This window comes from Bos indicus, chromosome 5, assembly GCF_029378745.1.
Source record: "Bos indicus isolate NIAB-ARS_2022 breed Sahiwal x Tharparkar chromosome 5, NIAB-ARS_B.indTharparkar_mat_pri_1.0, whole genome shotgun sequence".
NCBI lineage: Eukaryota > Metazoa > Chordata > Mammalia > Artiodactyla > Bovidae > Bos > Bos indicus.
This window is the reverse complement of record NC_091764.1, coordinates 88,251,796-88,272,455: the sequence shown is the minus strand read 5'-3', so window position 1 is coordinate 88,272,455 and position 20,660 is coordinate 88,251,796. Positions and strand designations below refer to the sequence as shown.

The 20,660-nt window shown below is 38.5% G+C and overlaps 1 protein-coding gene across 5 annotated transcripts in view; it reads right to left on the bottom strand.

The window, feature by feature from the left end:
- The window catches only part of ABCC9 (ATP binding cassette subfamily C member 9), a 156,025-nt gene that overhangs the window by 107,883 nt on the left and 27,482 nt on the right, over positions 1-20,660 (bottom strand). For all 5 annotated transcript variants that reach the window (XM_070789970.1, XM_070789973.1, XM_070789971.1 and 2 more), the window contains 6 exons: positions 19,819-19,971; positions 19,170-19,325; positions 18,467-18,601; positions 14,634-14,796; positions 8,600-8,640; positions 7,542-7,684 (listed from right to left, as the gene is read on the bottom strand). In XM_070789970.1, the coding sequence (XP_070646071.1) occupies positions 7,542-7,684; positions 8,600-8,640; positions 14,634-14,796; positions 18,467-18,601; positions 19,170-19,325; positions 19,819-19,971 (791 nt within the window). The remainder of the gene's footprint in view (positions 1-7,541; positions 7,685-8,599; positions 8,641-14,633; positions 14,797-18,466; positions 18,602-19,169; positions 19,326-19,818; positions 19,972-20,660) is intronic.

Genomic DNA, 20,660 nt, shown 5'->3' with positions numbered 1-20,660 from the left:
TCAGGACCTTTCTCCCACTACATGCAATTAAGTTTAGTCCCTAGAAGGTACTGACTAGACTGTCTCCCTTCCTTCTCGATAAGCTTCAGTGAGCCTTATATACGGCCCATGCATTCTGAGCAGTGCTCTATCACAGCATTACGCACCATGGTAAACTAGCTTCCCTGCCCAGTTTCTCCAGCTAGACTGTGGACTCCTGTGGATCTCACTCCATCTTTCATCGCTGCCATCCCCAGTGTTTAGCAAGATACCTAAACCACTTAATAATTGAATGTGGACCCACGGAAAGACACTTCTCTGAAGCATAGAATGGAATTTAGTAAAATAGTGGCACATTAGTAAAATGGAGATTTGTTCAATATTTAATATATTTAGGCAATGTGCTGGACATTTTTCATGTATCATCTCATTTAATTCCCCCAACTTCCATAAGCAGGAGGCCTTACGATGCTCATCTGATAAGCGAGGAAACTGACCCATAGAGGCACCAAATAACATGCCTGTAGTTGAACAGTAACAGTGCTTGTGGTTGAACAGTTGCTATGCAGGTATTGCAAGCAGGTACATTTGATCCCGACCAACTTCCTGTCCTGCCTCCATCACCTTTCTTGTTCAGTGTTTTACTAATTTCTTATTTGACTAGGTAATTCATAAAAGTATTTAAGGTTTTAAAAAGAATTTTTTGATATGAATCATTTCTAAAGTCTTTATTGAATTTGCTACAATATTGCTTCTGTTGTTGATGCCCTGGTTCTTTGGCCACTTGGTATGTGGGATCTTAGCTCTTCAACCACAGATTTAATTTCCAACCGTTACACTGGAAGGTGAAGTCTTAACCACTGGACCACCAGGGAAGTCCCAGTATTTAAATTTATGTTCCCCATGGTATTTTTTCACTTTTCCAATTTGGGTGGTTAGATACAGTTTGAGTACCTTGGGCTTCCCAGGTGGCACTCCTGGTAAAGAATCCACCTGCCAATGCAAGAGACTCAAGAGATGTGGGTTCAATCCCCTGGAGGAGAAAATGGCAACCCACTCCAGTATTCTTGTCTGGGAAATCCCATGGACAGAGGATGGTGGATTACACAGTCTGTGAGGTCACAGAGTCAGACATGACTGAGCATATACATACACATGAGTATCTCGGACAGGTACTATGTTTTGGGGGAATAACTGATTTTTTTACTGGCAGTTACATGTTTTTCTTGTTGGAACCATGAAAGTTTTGTAAATGCAGACCAGGTCAACCTGTGAGCAGGCTCTGTGATAAATATCAGTAACAATTTATTTGATTGAAGGTAATCACAGTAGACTAGCCAAATATACTTTCCTCTGGGAGGTACATGAGAGAAAGGACAAAAAATTATCTTCCAACAAAGCAAGGGATTCGTTTTACACATTTTTTCCTTGGCAAATGACATCTTTGGACATAGATACTGCATTATACTTCAAATACCAGAAACCTAAACTCAAATTATTTATAAAGGATACAACATAGCAACTGACATTTTCCTCCAGAAAAGCAATTTACATTAACCATTTTCTTACAAAGAAACTAAAGAGGACAAGAAAGGCAAGCATCCAGAAAAAGACCACTCTTATTCAAGTATTTTAATATTTAAGAAATTAGTGACTTTCCTACTTTTTCTTCACTTCTTTCCTTCTGTTTTGCAAATGCAGGCTGGAACATATCATCGTAAAAGGTCAAAAGAACTCAAATGATGTAGAATGCTGGAGTTAAGAAGTGATAACCTGAATCTTTAATTGCCTCTTTCTTCCATTTTATTATGTAGGTATAAGGTCCCACCCACTGAGCACCACAAGCAATTGAATCTAACAAGCTAAACATTTTTAAAAGAAAGCATAGAATTTTCTCAAGGCAACACATTTCCCATGGCACAGAATTTCCCTATAGCAGAGAAGTTCAGACGTCTCCTCCATGCACATGTAGCACACGTTGGGGTATATGGTGCACCCCGTTCTAACCCACCAAATCTCAGAATGCATCTGAATGTAGCAAATAACTTCTACAGTCCTGAGAAGCAGTTTCAAAATCAGCTAACCAAAGTCTCCAATTATAAACAGGCTGCTTCAACTCGCTGTGCGCCAACTGGCATTCAAGACTGGTCATGGGATCCCAGGCGCAGAGGAAAATGCCGAGCCCAGTCCACACCGGGAAAAATGCTCATTTAGGTTCCAAGAACCAGCATACAGTGGGAAAAAGCACTGGCCTCTTCTGTTGACTGGTCATTTCCCTAGGACCCACAAATCAACCACTGAAATTCACTTTAGAGAAGCAAGCTTTTATAAGCTGATTTCATTTGGCCTATGGCTTGGGAAATCTGGAACTGAGCCCTGAAAACGGACTGGTCTTTATCAAACTGGCAAATGCCTGTTCCCTGGAACATACAGAAGAGAGAGTGCAATGCACAAATACACAGGGATTATGATCCACTCTCAGTTTCAGTAGGATGCACTACAGCAGGATTATATACTGTGGACTTGGGGAAACACACACCCCTAGATTAATTAGTTTTTTTTTCATAGTAACATAGTTAAAGTCCTTTCACTGCTCAGTAACCTCCTGATTTCAGAGGAGTGATCTATTATTAGTTATCAACTGTTTTCTATCTCCACTTGTAGCACAAAGTCAAATTCGATTAAGAAGGCAGCAATGAGAGGGGCAACTATTAAATGGAGAAAATGAAAATAAGAACCAAAATAGCAGACTCTGGCCATTTATCAGCTTTATTGTTTGAAGTGGCTTCTCTTCCAGGGCACTGCCTAATTTGGAAGTGGTGCTACAGAAATCAGTCAGTGATCCGTATGAGTGTTTCAGGAGGCAGAAAATGAGTAAAGAAAATGAGGGCAGATGAGTCCAGAGGGCCTGAGCTTTAAATGCTGAACAGCCCCAGAGTCTGTTCCTAATGACATATCTTACAGGATAGGATTGTAATGATCATGATATGAATCAGCATAACCAATCACAATTTGATTTATAATAAGATAAGGTGTGGCAGTATAGTGGTGAGCATAGCTGCATCCAAGCAGATGCATAGTTCAGTTCAGTCACTCAGTCATGTCTAACTCTTTGTGACCCCATGTGACCCCCTGCAGAACACCAGGCCTCCTCGCCCAATACCAACTTCTGGAGTTTACTCAAATTCATGTCAATCAAGTCGGTGATGCCATCCAACCATCTCATCCTCTGTCATCCCTTTCTCCTTTCTTCAATCTTTCCCAGCATCCAGATCTTTTCCAATGAGTCAGTTCTTCACATGAGGTGGCCAAAGTATTGGAGTTTCAGCTTCAGCATCAGTCCTTCCAATGAATATTCAGGACTGATTTCCTTTACAATGGACTGGTTGGATCTCCTTGCAGTCCAAGGGACTTCTCCAACACCACAGTTCAAAAGCATCAATTCTTCATTGTTTAGCTTTCTTTATAGTACAACTCTCACATCCATACATGACTACTGGAAAAACCATAGCCTTGACTAGACAGACCTTTGTTGGCACAGTAATGTCTCTGCTTTCTAATATGCTGTCTAGGTTGGTCATAACTTTTCTTTCAAGGAGCAAGTGTCTTTTAATTTCATGGGTGCAGTCACCATCTCCAGTGATTTTGGAGCCCCAAAAATAAAGTCTGTCACTGTTTCCACTGTTTTCCCACACATTTGCCATGAAGTGATGGGACCAGATGCCATGATCTTAGTTTTCTGGATGTTGAGCTTTAAGCCAGCTTTTTCACTCTCCTCTTTCACTGTCATCAAGAGGCTCTTTAGTTCTTTGCATTCTGCCATAGGGGTGGTGTCATCTGTGTATCTGAGGTTATTGATATTTCTCCCAGCAATCTTGATTCCAGCTTGTGCTTCCTCCAGCCCAGCATTTCTCATGATGTACTCTGCATATAAGTTAAATAAGCAGGGTGACAAATATACAGCTGTGATGTACTCCTTTCCCTATTTGGAACCAGTCTGTTGTTTCGTGTCCAGTTCTAACTGCTTCCCAACCTGCATACAGATTTCTCAAGGGCAGGTCAGGTGGTCTGGTATTCCCATCTCTTGAAGAATTTTCCACAGTTTATTGTGATCCACACAGTCAAAGGCTTTGGCATCGTCAATAAAGCAGAAATAGATGCTTTTCTGGAACTCTCTTGCTTTTTTAATGATCCAGTGGATGTTGGCAATTTGATCTCTGGCTCCTCTACCTTTTCTAAAACCAGCTTGAACATCTGGAAGTTCATGATTCACGTACTTTCGAAGCCTGACTTGGAGAATTTTGAGCATTACTTTGCTAGTGTGTGAGATGAGTGCAATTGTGCAGTAGTTTGAGCATTCTTTGGCATTGCCTTTCTTTGGGATTGGAATGAAAACTGACCTTTTCCAGTCCTGTGGCCACTGCTGAGTTTTCCAAATGTGCTGGCACATTGAGTGCAGCACTTTCACAGCATCATCTTTTAGGATTTGAAATAGCTCAACTGGAATTCCATCACCTCCACTTGCTTTGTTTGTAGTGGTGCTTCCTAAGGCCCACTTGACTTTGCATTCCAGATATCTGGCTCTAGGTGAGTGATCATACCATCGTGTTTATCTGAGTTGTGAAGATCTTTTTTGTATAGTTCTGTGTATTCTTGCCAGCTCTTCTTAATATCTTCTGCTTCTGTTACATCCATACCATTTCTGTCCTTTATTGTGCCCATCTTTGCATGAAATATTCCCTTGGTATCTCTAATTTTCTTGAAAAGAACTCTGGTCTTTCCCATTCTATTGTTTTCCTCCATTTCTTTGCACTGATCACTGAAGAAGGCTTTCTTATCTCTCCTTGCTATTCTTTGGAACTCTGCATTCAAATGGGTGTATCTTTCCTTTCTCCCTTGCTTTTTGCTTCTCTTCTTTTCTAAGCTATTTGTAAGGCCTCCTTCTGATCTTTTCATTGGGGATGGTCTTGATCTCTGCCTCCTGTACAATGTCACAAACCTCCATCCATAGTTTCATCAGGCACTCTATCAGATCTAATCCCTTGACTCTATTTCTCACTTCCATTGTATAATCATAAGGGATTTGATTTAGGTCATACCTGAATGGTTTAGTGGTTTTCCCTACTTTCTTCAATTTAAGTCTGGATTTGGCAATAAAGAGTTCATGATTTGAGCCACAGTCAGCTCCTGGTCTTGTTTTTGCTAACTGTATAGAGCTTCTCCATCTTTGGCTGCAAAGAATATAATCAATCTGATTTTGGTGTTGACCATCTGGTGATGTCCATGTGTAGAGTCTTCTCTTGTGTTGTTGGAAGAGGGTGTTTGCTATGACCAGTGCATTCTCTTGGCAAGACTTTGTTAGCCTTTGCCCTGCTTCATTCTTTACTCCAAGGCCAAATTTGCCTATTACTCCAGGTGTTTCTTGACTTCCTACTTTTGAATTCCAGTCCCCTATAATGAAAAGGACATCTTTTTTGGGTGTTAGTTCTAGAATGTCTTGTAGGTCTTCATAGAACAGTTCAACTTCAGCTTCTTCAGCATTACTTGTTGGGGCATAGACTTGGATTACTGTGATATTGAATGGCTTGCCTTGGAAACAAACAGAGAACATTCTGTCTTTTTTGAGATTGCCTCCAAGAACTGCATTTTGGACCCTTTTGTTGACTATGATGGCTACTCCATTTCTTCTAAGGGATTCTTGCCCACAGTAGTAGAAATAATGGTCATCTTAGTTAAATTCACCCATCTACCCAAGCAGTTGACCTGGGTTCATTTCCTGGACAATGCAGTGAGCTAACCTTTGGGGCTTCCTAGTGGCTCAGATGGTAAAAGATTCTGTCTGCAGTACAGGAGACCTGGGTTCAATCTCTGGGTCAAGAAGATTCCCTGGAGAAGGGAATGGCTATCTACTCCAGTATTCTTACCTGGAGAATTCCATGAACAGTATGGACAGAGGAGTCTGGCAGGCTACAGTCCATGGGGTCACAAAGAGTCGGACACGGCTGAGCAACTAACACAAGTTACACACATCATAATGACATTTTGTGTTAAGTCATTAAGTCACTATATACTATTGCCTAAAACTGGAGCTTCTGTTATTTTGAATATTAAATACCAGTTTTCTCAATAATACATAAACATTGGGAAAGTTACCTCATTTTTAAAGGTCTTATGATAGATGCTCCATATTACTAGCAATGGCAACACTACACTTAGTATAGTTAAGGCTTCAATTTTCCAGTTTTCTTTCTGTATTGCAACATCTTGGTTTTTTTTTTTTTCCAAAGGCCAGATATAAATATGATAAATACTGTTTATGAAACATGCTGAGGTTTTATAAGGTTTATAAAACTTCATAGCAAAAAGCAAAATACTATCTTAAGAATGCCTATCAAATATAGTAGACTAAAGCACACACGGTGCAGTATGATAGTTTTCTAACACATGTATTATATAACACAAGTCAGAATGGTGGGAAATGATTGCTATCAGATCACATCTTTTTATAGCTGTGTACTATGGGACACTGTGAGTCGAAGGTGAGGTCCACACTGATTAGAAACACTATAAAAATATACTTAAAGTGAACAAAACACTGCACTCAGTTCTGCAAAGTCTTCCCATTTGCAGAGACTGTGAGTCTGGAATTTTATTTATTTTTTCTTTGCCAAACTAAACTAAAATAAAACAGAAAATATGTGTTGATGTGAACATTATCACTGTTGGTAAAAATATAAATTGGCCCAGCTTTTCTGGAAAACATTATGGCTATACTCATTAAAAAAATCTTAAAAACCTGTTACACTTTTTGACCTATATCTCCTGTAAGGGAAAACCACATGGCCATACTCATTAAGGGCCTTAAGAAGATGCACACTTATCAGAATGAGTGTTGACACTTCTAGAAATCTGACTTTAAAAAATAATCAGAGGAAAGTTTGAAGATAAAGAGATGCTTCTCTCAGACATTATTTATGTTAGGGTGAAAACAGAAATATTCTAAATGTCCAATAAAGTGGTAACCGTTAAGTAAATTCAAATACTTTCAAACAATGGAATATCATGTAGCCAGTAAATATCATGCCTATGGTCTTAATGAGGGAGAAAATAACCAAAAAATTCAAAAATTTTTTATTTTAGAATAATTATTTTTACATGAAATAAGGGACTGAAAGGTCTCATAGCAAAGTTTTAACAAGTTATCTCTGATACCAAGTGATCTCTGGGCAGTGATTAAGATGTTCTTTTTATACATTTTCTAACTTACTATCATGAGCATGTGGGTTTCCAAGGTGTTGCTAGTGGTAAAGAACCTGCCTACTAATGCAGGAGACGTAAGAGATGCAGGTTCAATCCCTGGGTCGGGAAGATTCCCTGGAGGAAGGCATGGCAACCCACTTCAGTATTCTTGCCCAGAGAATCCTGTGGTCAAAGGAGCCTACCGGGCTACAGTCTGTGGGGTCGCAAAGAGTTGGATACAACAGAAGTGCCTAAACCAGTGCCAACAGGAGCAAGTAGTATTTCTGTAATCAAGCAAAAAACCCGGACATTCCAGTACATACCTGACGATGGCTTTGACTGCAAACCTGACCACGGTGGAGAGCAGGAAGAGAGGGGTGACCAGGATGTGGAAGAGTGAGAGCGAAGCAAAGGCCTCTGCAGGTTGGAGGTTGTTCCCGCTGGCATATGCGTGGGTCACAAACGTCTGTGCAAAGAAAGGGTGTTAGGGAAAGCTGGAGAAGGTTTCACAAATACTTACATTAAATTTTGCAAACCGAACACCTTCTTCTATGCCAGAATGCCCACTGCAACTCTGAAAAATACTATTACTTCAACCAAATTACTCCCTAAGAAGAACAACACGTGAGTACTTAAGTACTAAAATACTAGAGTACTTAATGGTCTACATTAGTTCTAGCAGTAAACTTGTGAAAAGGGCCAGATTCTAAAGATCAGAAAACTGACTTCTGTCAAATTACTGAAAAGGGGGAATAACTATGAGAGAATCCAGAATTCTTAACACCTAGTCAGGCTCTTTGCAACCAGTACTAAATTTTTTGAGAAAGAAAAAAGAAAATTCCATAGTTTGGGGGTCCCTATTGTGGCTCTTTCCTAAAATCGCCAACACTGGTATCCAAGGCAAACTTACATTTCTAAATGTAATACCAGTTCCTGGGTTTGTCCTTTTCTTTTGAAATGTAATCATTTAACATTTTGGGGTTGTTGATCTAGTACTATCCTGTTGTAAGAATGTCCAGGAACCAGGTCATGGATGTTAGAACAGTAAGTTCTCAGCCTCTGTTAATTTTGCTCCCTGGGCACATTTGGCAGTATCTGGGGATATTTTTGATGGTACTAATGGCATTTAATAAGTGGAAGCCAGAGATGCTGCTCGACATCCTAATGCAGAGCACACAAAGAATTAATTATTGGGCCCAAAGTTCCATAGTGCCATGGTTGAGAAACCCCAGATTAGAACCATCACAGTGGAGACAGCAAAGAGAAAACCGGAGACAGCAAAAAGGCAGTAATACATGTTACCACCCACACATGCTTATTGCTAAGTCATTTCTAAACACTGATTTGGTTCCATTTCTAAAGGTAAGAAAACATGACTTACAGCAAGAACAGCTGCTATGGGAATTGCCGCATTCATGAAAACTGTGGAAAGAAAGCAAAGACATTAGTGTCACTGAACTGTGAAATATCTTCAGGAACTTTAATTATTTATTATTATTTTAACTTTCCTTGAAGACATCAAGGACTGAGTGCATTAAATAACATTTTGTCTTTGAGTCCACAAACATTTCCCAGTTGGTATTTCTTGGTTCACAGTTGTGAACTCCCACACATGAGTCTTAACCAGAAAATGTTCTAGTTTATTGAAAAATTATTTTTGAGCATCGATTTCTTTTTTTGGCTGAGCCACACAGCAAGCTGGATCTTAGTTCCCCAGCAAGGAACCCCCTGCCCTGGAATTCACTGGAAGTGTGGAGTCTTAAGCACTGGACCACCAGGGAAGTCCCCCCAAATTATATTTTTATGAAATGTTACAAAGAGCAAAGTTTAAATAAAATAATCCTTTAATGACTTAAGTGATTAGAACTTAACAAATACACATTCTTCAGAGTATTTACAATCTACATTTTTTCCCCACTAAACTAACTTAAAAATATGAAAACTGGGATATAACACAGATAAAGGGGGCTTCCCTGGTGGCTCAGATGGTGAAGAATCCGCCTGCAATGCAGGAGACCTGGGTTTGATCCCTGAGTCAGGAAGATGCCTTGAAGAAGGGAATGGCAATCCACTCCAGTATTCTTGTCTGGAGAATTCCATGGACAGAGGAGCAAAGACATAACTGAGCGGTTAACACTTTCATTTTCACACACGGACAAAAAGTAAGAATTTGACATTATGTGAAAAATCTCCTTCCCGAAGTGATATTAATTTTCACCTAGAGACCTTTTGTTTGATAAAATAACTCCATATCCTGGGCCCTCTGCTTGTTTGGTAAACACGATACACAGAACCGAAATAAGAAAAACTCAGATTTAGGCTAAAATACTTGCATTTGGAAGTAATAGGGGAAAAAAAATCAAAAGCCAAGTTGATGATTTGTAGTTATTTTGTCATAAAACATAGAGTTTTAGGGACAGAGGACCAAAAAGCAACTGCATTGTTGGTAATAGAGCCAGGCAACGGCAGAGTAAGAACTAGAATCTAATTTTCTCAACACTCAGAAGAGTCCATCTATACAGAGTAAAGTCAGAAAAAGAAAAACAAATATAGTATATGAATGCACATATATGGAATCTAGAAAAATGGTATAGAAGACTTAATTTGCAAACCAGAAAAAGACAGACATAAAGAACAAATGTATACATACCAAGGGGGAAAGGTGTGGGGTGGGAGGAACTGGGAAATTGGGATTGATACATGTACACTACTGATATATGTATAAAATAGATAATTAACAAGAACCTACGGTATAGCACAGGGGACTCAAGTACCTTGGTGTCCTAAACAGGAGGGAAATTCGAAAAGGAGGGGATTATACGTATGTATACATGGCTGAGTCATTGTTTGCTGTGCAGCAGAAACTAACACAACACTGTAAAGCAACTACCCTCCAACAAAAATTAATTAATAAAAAAGAGAATCCATCCAAAGTCACCACCAGCTCTCACGATCTGCTTTCATGAACTGTCCTTACCATCATGTACAGACTTAGCCTGTGCTTTTAAAGGTCCAGAAGAGGCTTAGCTACCAAATCTGAATTCTTGTACGGTACCAGCAATCCAAACACAGCTCTGAGAGTCGTAATATTACAGATGAAGAGCCGTGTTTCCATCATCTTTTTCAGGCTAGTGTTACCTTATTTTTTTCTAAGTGTATTTCTTTCTTTTCCTCCATATCATTATTTATAACTCATTCTGCTGCTGCTGTTGCTGCTAAGTCACTTCAGTCGTGTCCGATTCTGTGCGACGCCATAGACGGCAGCCCACCAGGCTCCTCCATCCCTGGGATTCTCCAGGCAAGAACACTGGAGTGGGTTGCCATTTCCTTCTCCAATGCAAGTATGCATGCTAAGTCACTTCAGTCGTGTCCGACTCTGTGTGACCCCGTGGACAGCAGCCCACCAGGCTCCTCCATCCCTGGGATTTTCCAGGCAAGAATACTGGAGTGGGTTGCCATTTCCTTCTCCAATGCAAGCATGCATGCTAAGTCACTTCAGTCGTGTCCGACTCTGTGTGACCCCGTGGACAGCAGCCCACCAGGCTCCTCCATCCCTGGGATTCTCCAGGCAAGAATACTGAGGTAGGTTGCCATTTCCTTCTCCAATAACTCATTCTAAATATCTTTAAATAAGTAATTTCTTGATAAGGGAGAGCGAGAACAGCTGCTATTTTATTAAAAACTACTTATCTGGCACTCTGCACCCAATGCAGGAAGTGGGACCATGTCTACCTCAGCATAAAGATGAGAATGAGACACACGAGATCACAGCTGGGCTTCTCAGACCGTGCTCACCACCACTTCACTCTGCCACTACCCAGCAACTCACATTACTCACATATGATAGGACCACCTTCACGTGCATTCTCCTATTTAATGATTACAACCCCAGTGCAATAAAGAAAACAGCAAGGATGAGTAACAGGCTCTAAACTAGGTTTAACAAGATTCTAAACTAGGAGATGACACAGCTTGGATTAAAACCCACACTTTTCTGGTCAAAAGCTTCATGTTCTTCCCACTTCTTCATGTAAAACTCTATCAAAGTGAAGAGAGAAAAAACAAAAGTGTTGCTCTTTCTTTTTTTTTGCCAATAAATTAAATCCATAAACAGCACTTATCCATTTGGAAGTGGAGATTAGGAAATGATTCAACAGAATTTCTTTTGCCCCCAGATATCATCTCCAGTGGCAAGAACACTGATTCATAGAGATGGATCTTCTGTTCTATTGGCATTTGTCCCATTTAACTTTGTTTTTCAATATTTCCCGATACCATGGATTGAGGATTTTTATGTACATTATCTTACTTAATTCCCCCAGGCATGCTTAATACAGCCCAACTTCCTGATGAGGAAACCGAGATGCCACCAAATGCTGACCAAGGTTGCAGAGTGGACAAGGGACTGAGGCAGGATTTCATTTCAGGTCAGCCTGCACTCCAAGACCCAACAAAAACCACTATGTTGTATGGCTGACTTTTTTATTTCATTTTTTTTTATGGTTTTCTGCAAATACCATTTACAAGATATTTTTAATAGTTACAGAACCGTGCCACATTCACTGTTTCATTTGATTCTCACACTATACCTGTGAGAAGGTATCCTCTCTCTCCTTTTTTTTTAAAAAGATTTTTTGATGTGAACCATCTTTGAAGTATTTTACTGAATTTGTTAGAACACTGCTTCTGTTTTATGTTTTGGTTTTTTGGCTGTGAGGGATGTAGGATCTTAGCTCCCTGACCAGGGGTTGAACCTGCACCCTCTGCATTGGAAGGTGAAGTTTTAAAACACTGGACCACCAGGGAAGTCCTGAGAAAGGCATTATTTTTATTATACCAATTTTTAGAGGAGGAAACTGAGGGAGTGAGGTTACTGAACACTAGCCCACTTGCCAGGTGCTTTATACACAATGAGTACAAAGCGCTTGATGTACTGCCTGGAATACAGTCAACCAACAAGTCAATCAACATCTGCAGCATTCTTTAATCTATTATCATCTTTACCACAATCCACATGATAGAGATTTTTTATCATCCAATGTTACGGATGAAAAAAATTGAGGCCTGGAGAACAGAAGTAGTGATTTGGTCAAAGTTGGTGATGGACAGGGAGGCCTGGCGTGCTGTGATTCATGGGGTTGCAAAGAGTAGGACACGACTGAGCGGCTGAACTGAACTGAACTGAATCTGGTATGACGTGGCAGAGGTGAGATTCACAACCAGTTGTATTCAGCTCACATAGTGGAAGCTCTTCACTACCACCAACACTCTAAGTAATCAAATCATTAAATCTGGACATGGTATAAGTGGAACTTCACATCATTGCATCAAGAATTCCTGCTGCGTATAATCATAAAAATGTGACTATGCTCTTTGACCTTCAAGATTTCTTTTTGTTTCTAGTATGGTCTCCTCTGTCCTCTCCTCCTTTGTCTCTGGCTTTCAAGAACTAACCCAAATCTTATATAACTGGGTTGAGTTAAACAATCCGCCTCTATTATTTAGGCGCTGGATGATTTGGGGAAATTCAAGTTATTTAAGCTCTAACCTCAATCTTCTAATTTGCAAAATGAAGTTAATAATGGAATCAAAATCACTGGGCTGCTGTGAGGACTAAATAGGATGAAATATGTAAAGTCACTTATGGCAAAATTGGCTGAGTATCTCAAAATGTTTTTGTTATTATTATCATAATTACTATTACTATCATCATCACCATTTCTGGCCACATCCATCTACCCCATGAGAACTTTAGTATACTGCAGACAGAAATAGATTTTAGGAGCCAGCGACTTACAGTTCTATCATATAAGCAAGTAGATATCAATCATTTCATCTTCTAGCATTTTGACACTGTATGAGTCGTGGTGCAGAGCTGCAATATAAATCTCCTTCCCGCTTCCTTTCTAATGTATCCAGCATTAGGGCTAAAATAAATGAGCTATATAAACCAAACACTTTCCTTACATCCATTTCACAAAAAGAAGTGTTTATAATCTCTAAGGACTCAAGTAGTTCAGAATTCAAGAGGAAACCATCTATAAACCTCCAAACTTAAAGTTGTTGAAAATCTTGAGAACAATAGAAAGGAGCAAAACTGACATACAAACTAAATCAAACATTAGTGGGAGTAGTTTGGCTAAGTTCATAAGAATTCTACTAATATGAACTCATTCTTCTTACAAGTACTCAGTGTCACCCTTTGAGGAAAACAACAATATTTTTGAAACAATCATGTTTTTAAAATTAGAGTTGTGGAGAAAAAGCTTTGTATTTAAAAAGTCTTAAGCATGTACTGGAAAAAGAAGGTTTTATGTAAATGCAGTTTGGCTTTTTTCACCTGGAAATGCTGACTTTTTTCCTCTTCAGTTTCCAAAACTGGCATTTCAAGTACAATCTTCAAGGAAATATAATATCATAAGCTCCCCAAGAGACAGGGAAGACAACCGCAGATAATTTTTAAGGATTTTAGGGGATAAGATCAATAGTAATATAGTCAAATCAATTTATTTATTTATATTTTTACAACGGATATTTATAATTTACATTTTTTAAAAATTGGAGGATAATTGCTTTACAATACTGTGTTGGTTTCTGTCATATATCAACATGAATCATTCTTACGTATATGTATGTCCCCTCCCTCTTGAACCACCCCCTCACCTTCCACTTTCCTCTAGAGGAGTGACGATCTCACGCCTCTAGATTGTCACAGAGTACTGGATTTGAGCTCCTTGTGTCATACAGCAAATTTCCACTGCTACCTAAGTTTACGTATGGTAATGTATATGTTTCAATGCTATCCTCTCAATTCATTCCACCCTCTCCTTCCTCCTCCTGGGTCCACAAGTCTATTCTTCATAAGCAAATATTTACTGAAAACCCACTATGCATCCCAACTGCAACTGAAACGAGGGTTTCAAGGATCAGACCATCCCCAGTTTACAGATGAAGAAACCAAGGATTTCAGATGTCAAGTAACATGGCAAAGATATAAACTTGCAAGGAGTCAAATTCAGTTCTACTTGACTTTAAGCTCATCCTGACTTTGCTCTTTAATTTAAATTTAAATAGGAACTTCCCTGGCTGTCCAGTCTCTAAGACTTCACCTTTCAATGCAGAAGATGTGGGTTTGATCCCTGGTCTGGGAGCTAAAATCCCACATGTCTCACCGCCAAAAAATCAAAATGTAAAACAGAAGCCATACTGTAACAAATTCAAAAAGACTTTAAAAATGGTCCACATCAAAAAAAAAAAAATTAAATTTAAATAAACATGTTTAGCTAGTGGCTACAGGACCTCAAAAATGGAGAAAATAAATGTACTTCCTCTGATGTCTACAATGTCTCAATGATCGTAAGTTACACCAAATAGACCACATGTTTTTGGTGGTCCTCAGAGCGATAGCAACTTACTGGAGAGTGATGTATAAAGAGCAAAAGTTTTGAGACTGGAGAGTTCTTTCATTCTTGTCTCTTCCACACTCTTGCAAAAGATGTGCTCCCAGGCGTACAGCTTTAGAAGTTTGATGCCTTTCAGTATTTCATTTGTTTTCTTCAGTCTCTCAGTGGAATAATCCTATAAAAGGAAGGAATAAAAAACAATGCAAGCTGCATCCAAGTGAATCAGAGAGGCAAGGCTATTACTGGATATGGATTGAGAAGAACTTGATTTCTGCCTGGCTTGGCCTCTAATGATGGCTGTGAGATTCCTAGGAGAAATAGTGAAACTCTCTGTGCTTCTGCCTCCAAAGTGAAAATAAAGAGTTGAATGAGACAGCCTCCAATTTCTTTCCACCTAAAAACTGTTCATGCTTCTGTTGCTTTGGTTTAAATAAAAGCAGTGTCTTAAGTTTCATACAATTTCCTTGAATGATGTCTGCAGAAAACACATACAGACATGTAAAGAGTTGATAAAGAGATTTCCAAGGGTGCCTTCTCATACCTAAATCATTTAATTCTCCCCTCAGCTCCATTACTCATGCTTAGGAGATGAGAAACAATGAATGTAAAAAAAGTTAGGTCACTACTGATTTGGGAATGTGAGTGTACACTGTTGCATGTATTCTCTGTGAGTCTTCATAAGACACTTAGTGAAACCAAGCCTATAATCTTTAACTTCAAGAGATTCTTACCTCCTTCTTCATAAGCTCTGTCACAGAGCCTAAATTAGATTTTGTTGTTATTGTGTTGTGTTAGTTGCTCAGTTGTATCCAATTCTTTGCAACCCCATGGACTGTAGCCCACCAGGCTCCTCTGTCCATGGGATTCTCCAAGCAAGACTACTGGAGTGGGTTGCCATTCCCTTTTCCAGGGGATCTTCCTGACACAGGGATCAAACCTGGTCTCACATATTGCTAATTAGATTTACTGATTGCTAACAACTTGGATTAACTGTAGAGACATGGCAGATACAAAAGCCTCTCTTCAGTCAACTCTATCAGCTTCCTCCAAATTCTATTAGATTTACTAGGAAAGTACAGTATCACCTGTGAACTCTTAAAAGGAGCTGCAGAGTGGCAAAAGATAGGAAGAAGCAAAAGCAGCGAATGATCTGCTTTTGTGAAGTACAGCTGAGTTTTAGTATTGCGTTATTACTGCCGTACAACAAACTGACTCAATTACATATATATATACACACACACATATTCATACATACACATTATTTTTTAAATGTTCTTTTCCATTATGGTTTATCATAGGATATTGAATACAGTTCCCTGTGCTATACAGGAGGACCTTGTATCTTATGCATTTTGTATATAAAACCTCATATCTGCTAACCCCAGGCTCCCACTCCATCCCTCTCCCAAGCCCTTCTCTTTGTGAACCACCTGTCCGTTCTCTATGTCCCTGATTCTGTTTCTGTTTCATAGATAGGTTCATTTGCGTCATATTTCAGATTCCACACATAAGTGTTGTCATATAATATTTGTCTTTCTTTTTGACTTACTTCATCTAGTATGATGATAATCTCGTCACATCCCTCTTGCTGCAAATGGCATTAGCAAATGATCTGATTTTCTTCACCTTTTTGTCTCTTGAGGCTCTTAACTGCCTACCCATGATTGCTGGTGAGTGAAGGACTATAGTACGAATGGCAAAATGAGAATCAGATGTTAGATTGTCATGTCCCCTCTTTGTGTCTCTCTTCCACACCTTTCTGTATTCCTGTCCTAGGGTAATGAGTAACCTCACCAGAAGCAGCAGAAAAAACAAGTGATAAAAACCATTTGCGTGACAAGGGACTTGCTTGTCAGGGTGGAAACACCAGTTTGGAAAACGGTCCACAGTGGCAGCATCTCTACATTTCATGCCTGATTTATAGACAAACTTGCTCATATTTAATCAAACTTTATTTCTAAACATGATGTCAATAATTTTATCATTTGCAAATATTTCTTTAATAGAATACAATTCTTGCTCAAATAAAATGATTTCACGGCAAACTGAAGCCAGAGTGTGTGTGTTTGTGTGTGTGTGTGTGTGTGTGTGTGTGTGTTCGGTTGTGTCCAACTCTTTGCGACCTCATGGACTGCAGCCCGCCAGGCTCCTATGTCCATGGAATTTTCCAGGCAAGAACACTGGAGTCGGTTGCCATTTCCTACTCCAGGGGATCTTCCTGACCCAGGGATCATCTTTTGCATCTCCTGCATTGGCAGGCAGATTCTTTACCACTGTGCCACCTGGGAAGCCCAACTGAAGCCAGAAAGGGTCAATAGCCAAGCTTTTTCTTACTTGCCAAGCTGACCATGAACATAGTCAGGCAGAGCAGCTGCTACTGAAACATTTCAGTGTAACTCCATAGCTCATCACGTGATCTGACTCAACCCTCAGAACATTTAATTTCAGAAGCACTAAATCCGACCCTTTATTCCTTGATCCATTTGTCCTATGTCAGTAATTGACACAAAGAACAAATATTAAAAGCAGCAAGGGAAAAACAACAAATAACACACAAGGGAATTCCCATAAGGATAACAGCTGATCTTTCAATAGAAACTCTTCAAGCCAGGAGGGAATGGCAAGACATACTTAAAATGATGAAAGAAAATAACCTACAGCCCAGATTATTGTATCCAGCAAGAATCTCATTCAAGTATGAAGGAGAAATCAAAAGCTTTTCAGACAAGCAAAAGCTGAGAGAATTCTGCACCACCAAACCAGCTCTCCAACAAATACTAAAGGATATTCTCTAGACAGGAAACACAAAAATGGTGTATAAACTCGAACCCAAAACAATAAAGTAAATGGCAACGGGATCATACTTATTAGTAATTACCTTAAACGTAAATGGGTTGAATGCCCCAACCAAAAGACAAAGACTGGCTGAATGGATACAAAAACAAGACCCCTACATATGTTGTCTACAAGAGACCCACCTCAAAACAGGGGACACATACAGACTGAAAGTGAAGGGCTGGAAAAAGATTTTCCATGCAAATTGGGACCAAAAGAAAGCAGGAGTCACAATACTCTTATCAGATAAATTAGACTTTAAAACAAAGGCTGTGAAAAGAGACAAAGAAGGTCACTACATAATGATCAAAGGATCAATCCAAGAAGAAGATATAACAATTATAAATATATATCCACCCAACATGGGAGCACCGCAGTATGTAAGACAAATCTTAACAAGTATGAAAGGAGAAATTAACAATAACACAATAATAGTGGGAGACTTTAATACCCCACTCACACTTATGGATAGATCAACTAAACAGAAAATTAACAAGGAAAAAAAAAAAAAACATGTATGTATCTATAAAGTTCACTAAAGCAAAGCACAGTAAAATGAGGTATGGCAATAAAAGGCGTTAAATTTATCAAATAAAAAAAAATAAATAAAGTGCTGAAAAATTAAAGCTGTCAAAAAAAAAAAAAGTAATTGACATCCAATATATATGTAATCAAATGCACAAGTAAGTGTATTCTCTAGTATATGCTAAGTGTAAGTGATCTACAAGAGCTAAAGCCTCATTATCACATCATGACTTGTAAAAACATCAGGCTTTGTGGTGGTATTTAGCGTTTAAGGTCATTAAATCTTAGATGTCAAATCCACTTTTAAAAACGGTTGTGCAACCCCTGGGCACATTCACTGCCCAAGAACGGAAAAGAAATATTGGTATTTCGTTTCAGTATAATGATTTCCAAAGAACCCTGAGTGGTATTAATTTCCTATATATTTAAAAATGAAACCACACTACTAGATTTTCCTAATAAGGTTTCCAAGAGATGTTACTTACAAGAGTGCTCTTCTGAGCTTCTGCCAACTTTGTAGCAATGAAGTATTGAATTGGCGCGAGGAGCACAATGACAGCAGCCCCAACCAAAGCGCTGGACCCAAGCAAGTTGTAGAGCAGGATCACTCCCATGATGATCTAGAGGAAAACATAAGCAAGGGGTGAAAGAACAGGCATGTGGGGACCACTGCACAAAAGGAAATATTGTTTAGTGAAATTGTAGTATTTCTTAATTATTAAGTTTAAAAATTTGAGCACGCTCTGGGAGACAGTGAAGGACAGGGGAGCCTGGCGTGCAGCCGTCCATGGGGTCACAGAGAGTTGGACACGACTTAGCAACTGAACAACCATTAAGTTTATTTGGAAGTCAACTCAGCTGTGACAGTAGGATTTCACGATGATTTATCTGGGGAAGGCTAAGGAGTAGGAATTTATTTTTAGCAACACGATGTGTACAATTGGTGTTGAACCAATTTACTACATGAAATTGCAGAGGGGCCCCAAGACGCTTTTGACCAGAAACAGTCATCAAACTTTTAAAAGGACACAAACTTTTTCTGGAAAACGTTGTCATCCACCATAAATCAGCATTCCATATTTTCTTGGAATTACGTTAGCTTTTCAAATGAAAAAGCGAACAAATTTAAAAACTGATAATTTCTTATTATTTCCTCAGCAAATGAGAATCTTACTCATATTGACCTACCTGAACAGGCATGGCCCATAGATTGGGACAGAGGAACAAGAACCACATGAGCTGATTGGTTTCAATGGCAACCAAGTTATTGATCTGACCCAGGGTCATCTCACCCATGGATAAATTAGATGTAGAAAGCCGAAGGATTTTATTATATATCATGGCCTGCAAAAAAGGGAAAAAAACATACTTGAAGCTCAAATTTTAAAAATCAACACTATGCTTATTTATTTGCATTGAAAAAACTAAGATTTTTAAATTTCCTGGAAAAAAGGAGAAAACCCTATAATGCCATCCTAAGTCAGCTATTATTTTTATTTCAGCATTGTTACTTTTAGTCCTCAACTTTTTAAATACAAACTTATTTTTCCTGATGATATAATCTCAACATATATTCAAATTTAAACATAATCTCTGGAAAAAACAGTAACAGAAGTAAATAAATGCAAGATTTCAAAATATGTTAATATATTATTAGAAGCATTTTTAATTCAGTGGGCTTATTAATCAACTCTATGTTTTTTTTACTAAGTAGATCCTGAAAGTATTGATGTCATAATATCAAACTGAAAATGGAAGGAGAAAAACAAAACTGAATTCTCAACTATTCCTATCACTGAATGGTTTGTGGTCAGGATCCTTCAGAGCTTGTACGTACCAGCAAGGCTCCACGCAGGTTAATGCCAGTCTCAATGGTCACATAGTAGGAAGCCTGCAAAAATGTCCTTTGCAGAATAAGAGCCAAGAACAGAAGAACTGCTAGAACATAAGCATTTTCAAGAAATTCCTTTGATGAGAGGGTTTCTGAAGCCTTATCCCAAAATGAAAAAAAAAAAAAGATATAAATTAAAACTATTCATAAAAAAAAAACTATTCATATACCAGTATATAGTTTGCATTTATCAAATAATGCATGGTTGCTTAATATAAAAATTCAATGTCTTTATAATACAGCAGTAGAATGAGTCAGAGTAAGACGATTTGGCTTTTCCTCATAATGTCAACAGATACAAACACAAACCAGTTGAACATAAAAAATTTCAAATTGATCATTAAGATTGTTGGAAATGCCTGATTGTAGGAAAAAAGGTACATTTAAATTTTTTTAAGTTAATACATTTTCTACAAAGATATAGTCTACCTTGGTTAACTGGAAAACATTAGTAGTAAACCAAGACAAAGTTAAGTTTAGATTCTTTGTAATTTAGAAGTAGAACCTACAACGACAGCAAGACCAATGGGACAAATATACAATTTCCGTAGCCTTATTAATTTAAAATAATAATGTCTACACAGTTGACTTTTTCTGATCTTCATCTTAATTCATATGATGAAAACATAAATTATAAATGGTAAAAAACATAAATTGGTTATTTTGCCCAAAAGACAATTTCAGTGACAAAGCATAACTTTAAAAACTATTTCAGTCAGATTATAACTGAAGTCATCGCAAGAATATACAAATTGATAGCTTTTTGTTTGTAACAGTAGCATATGGTC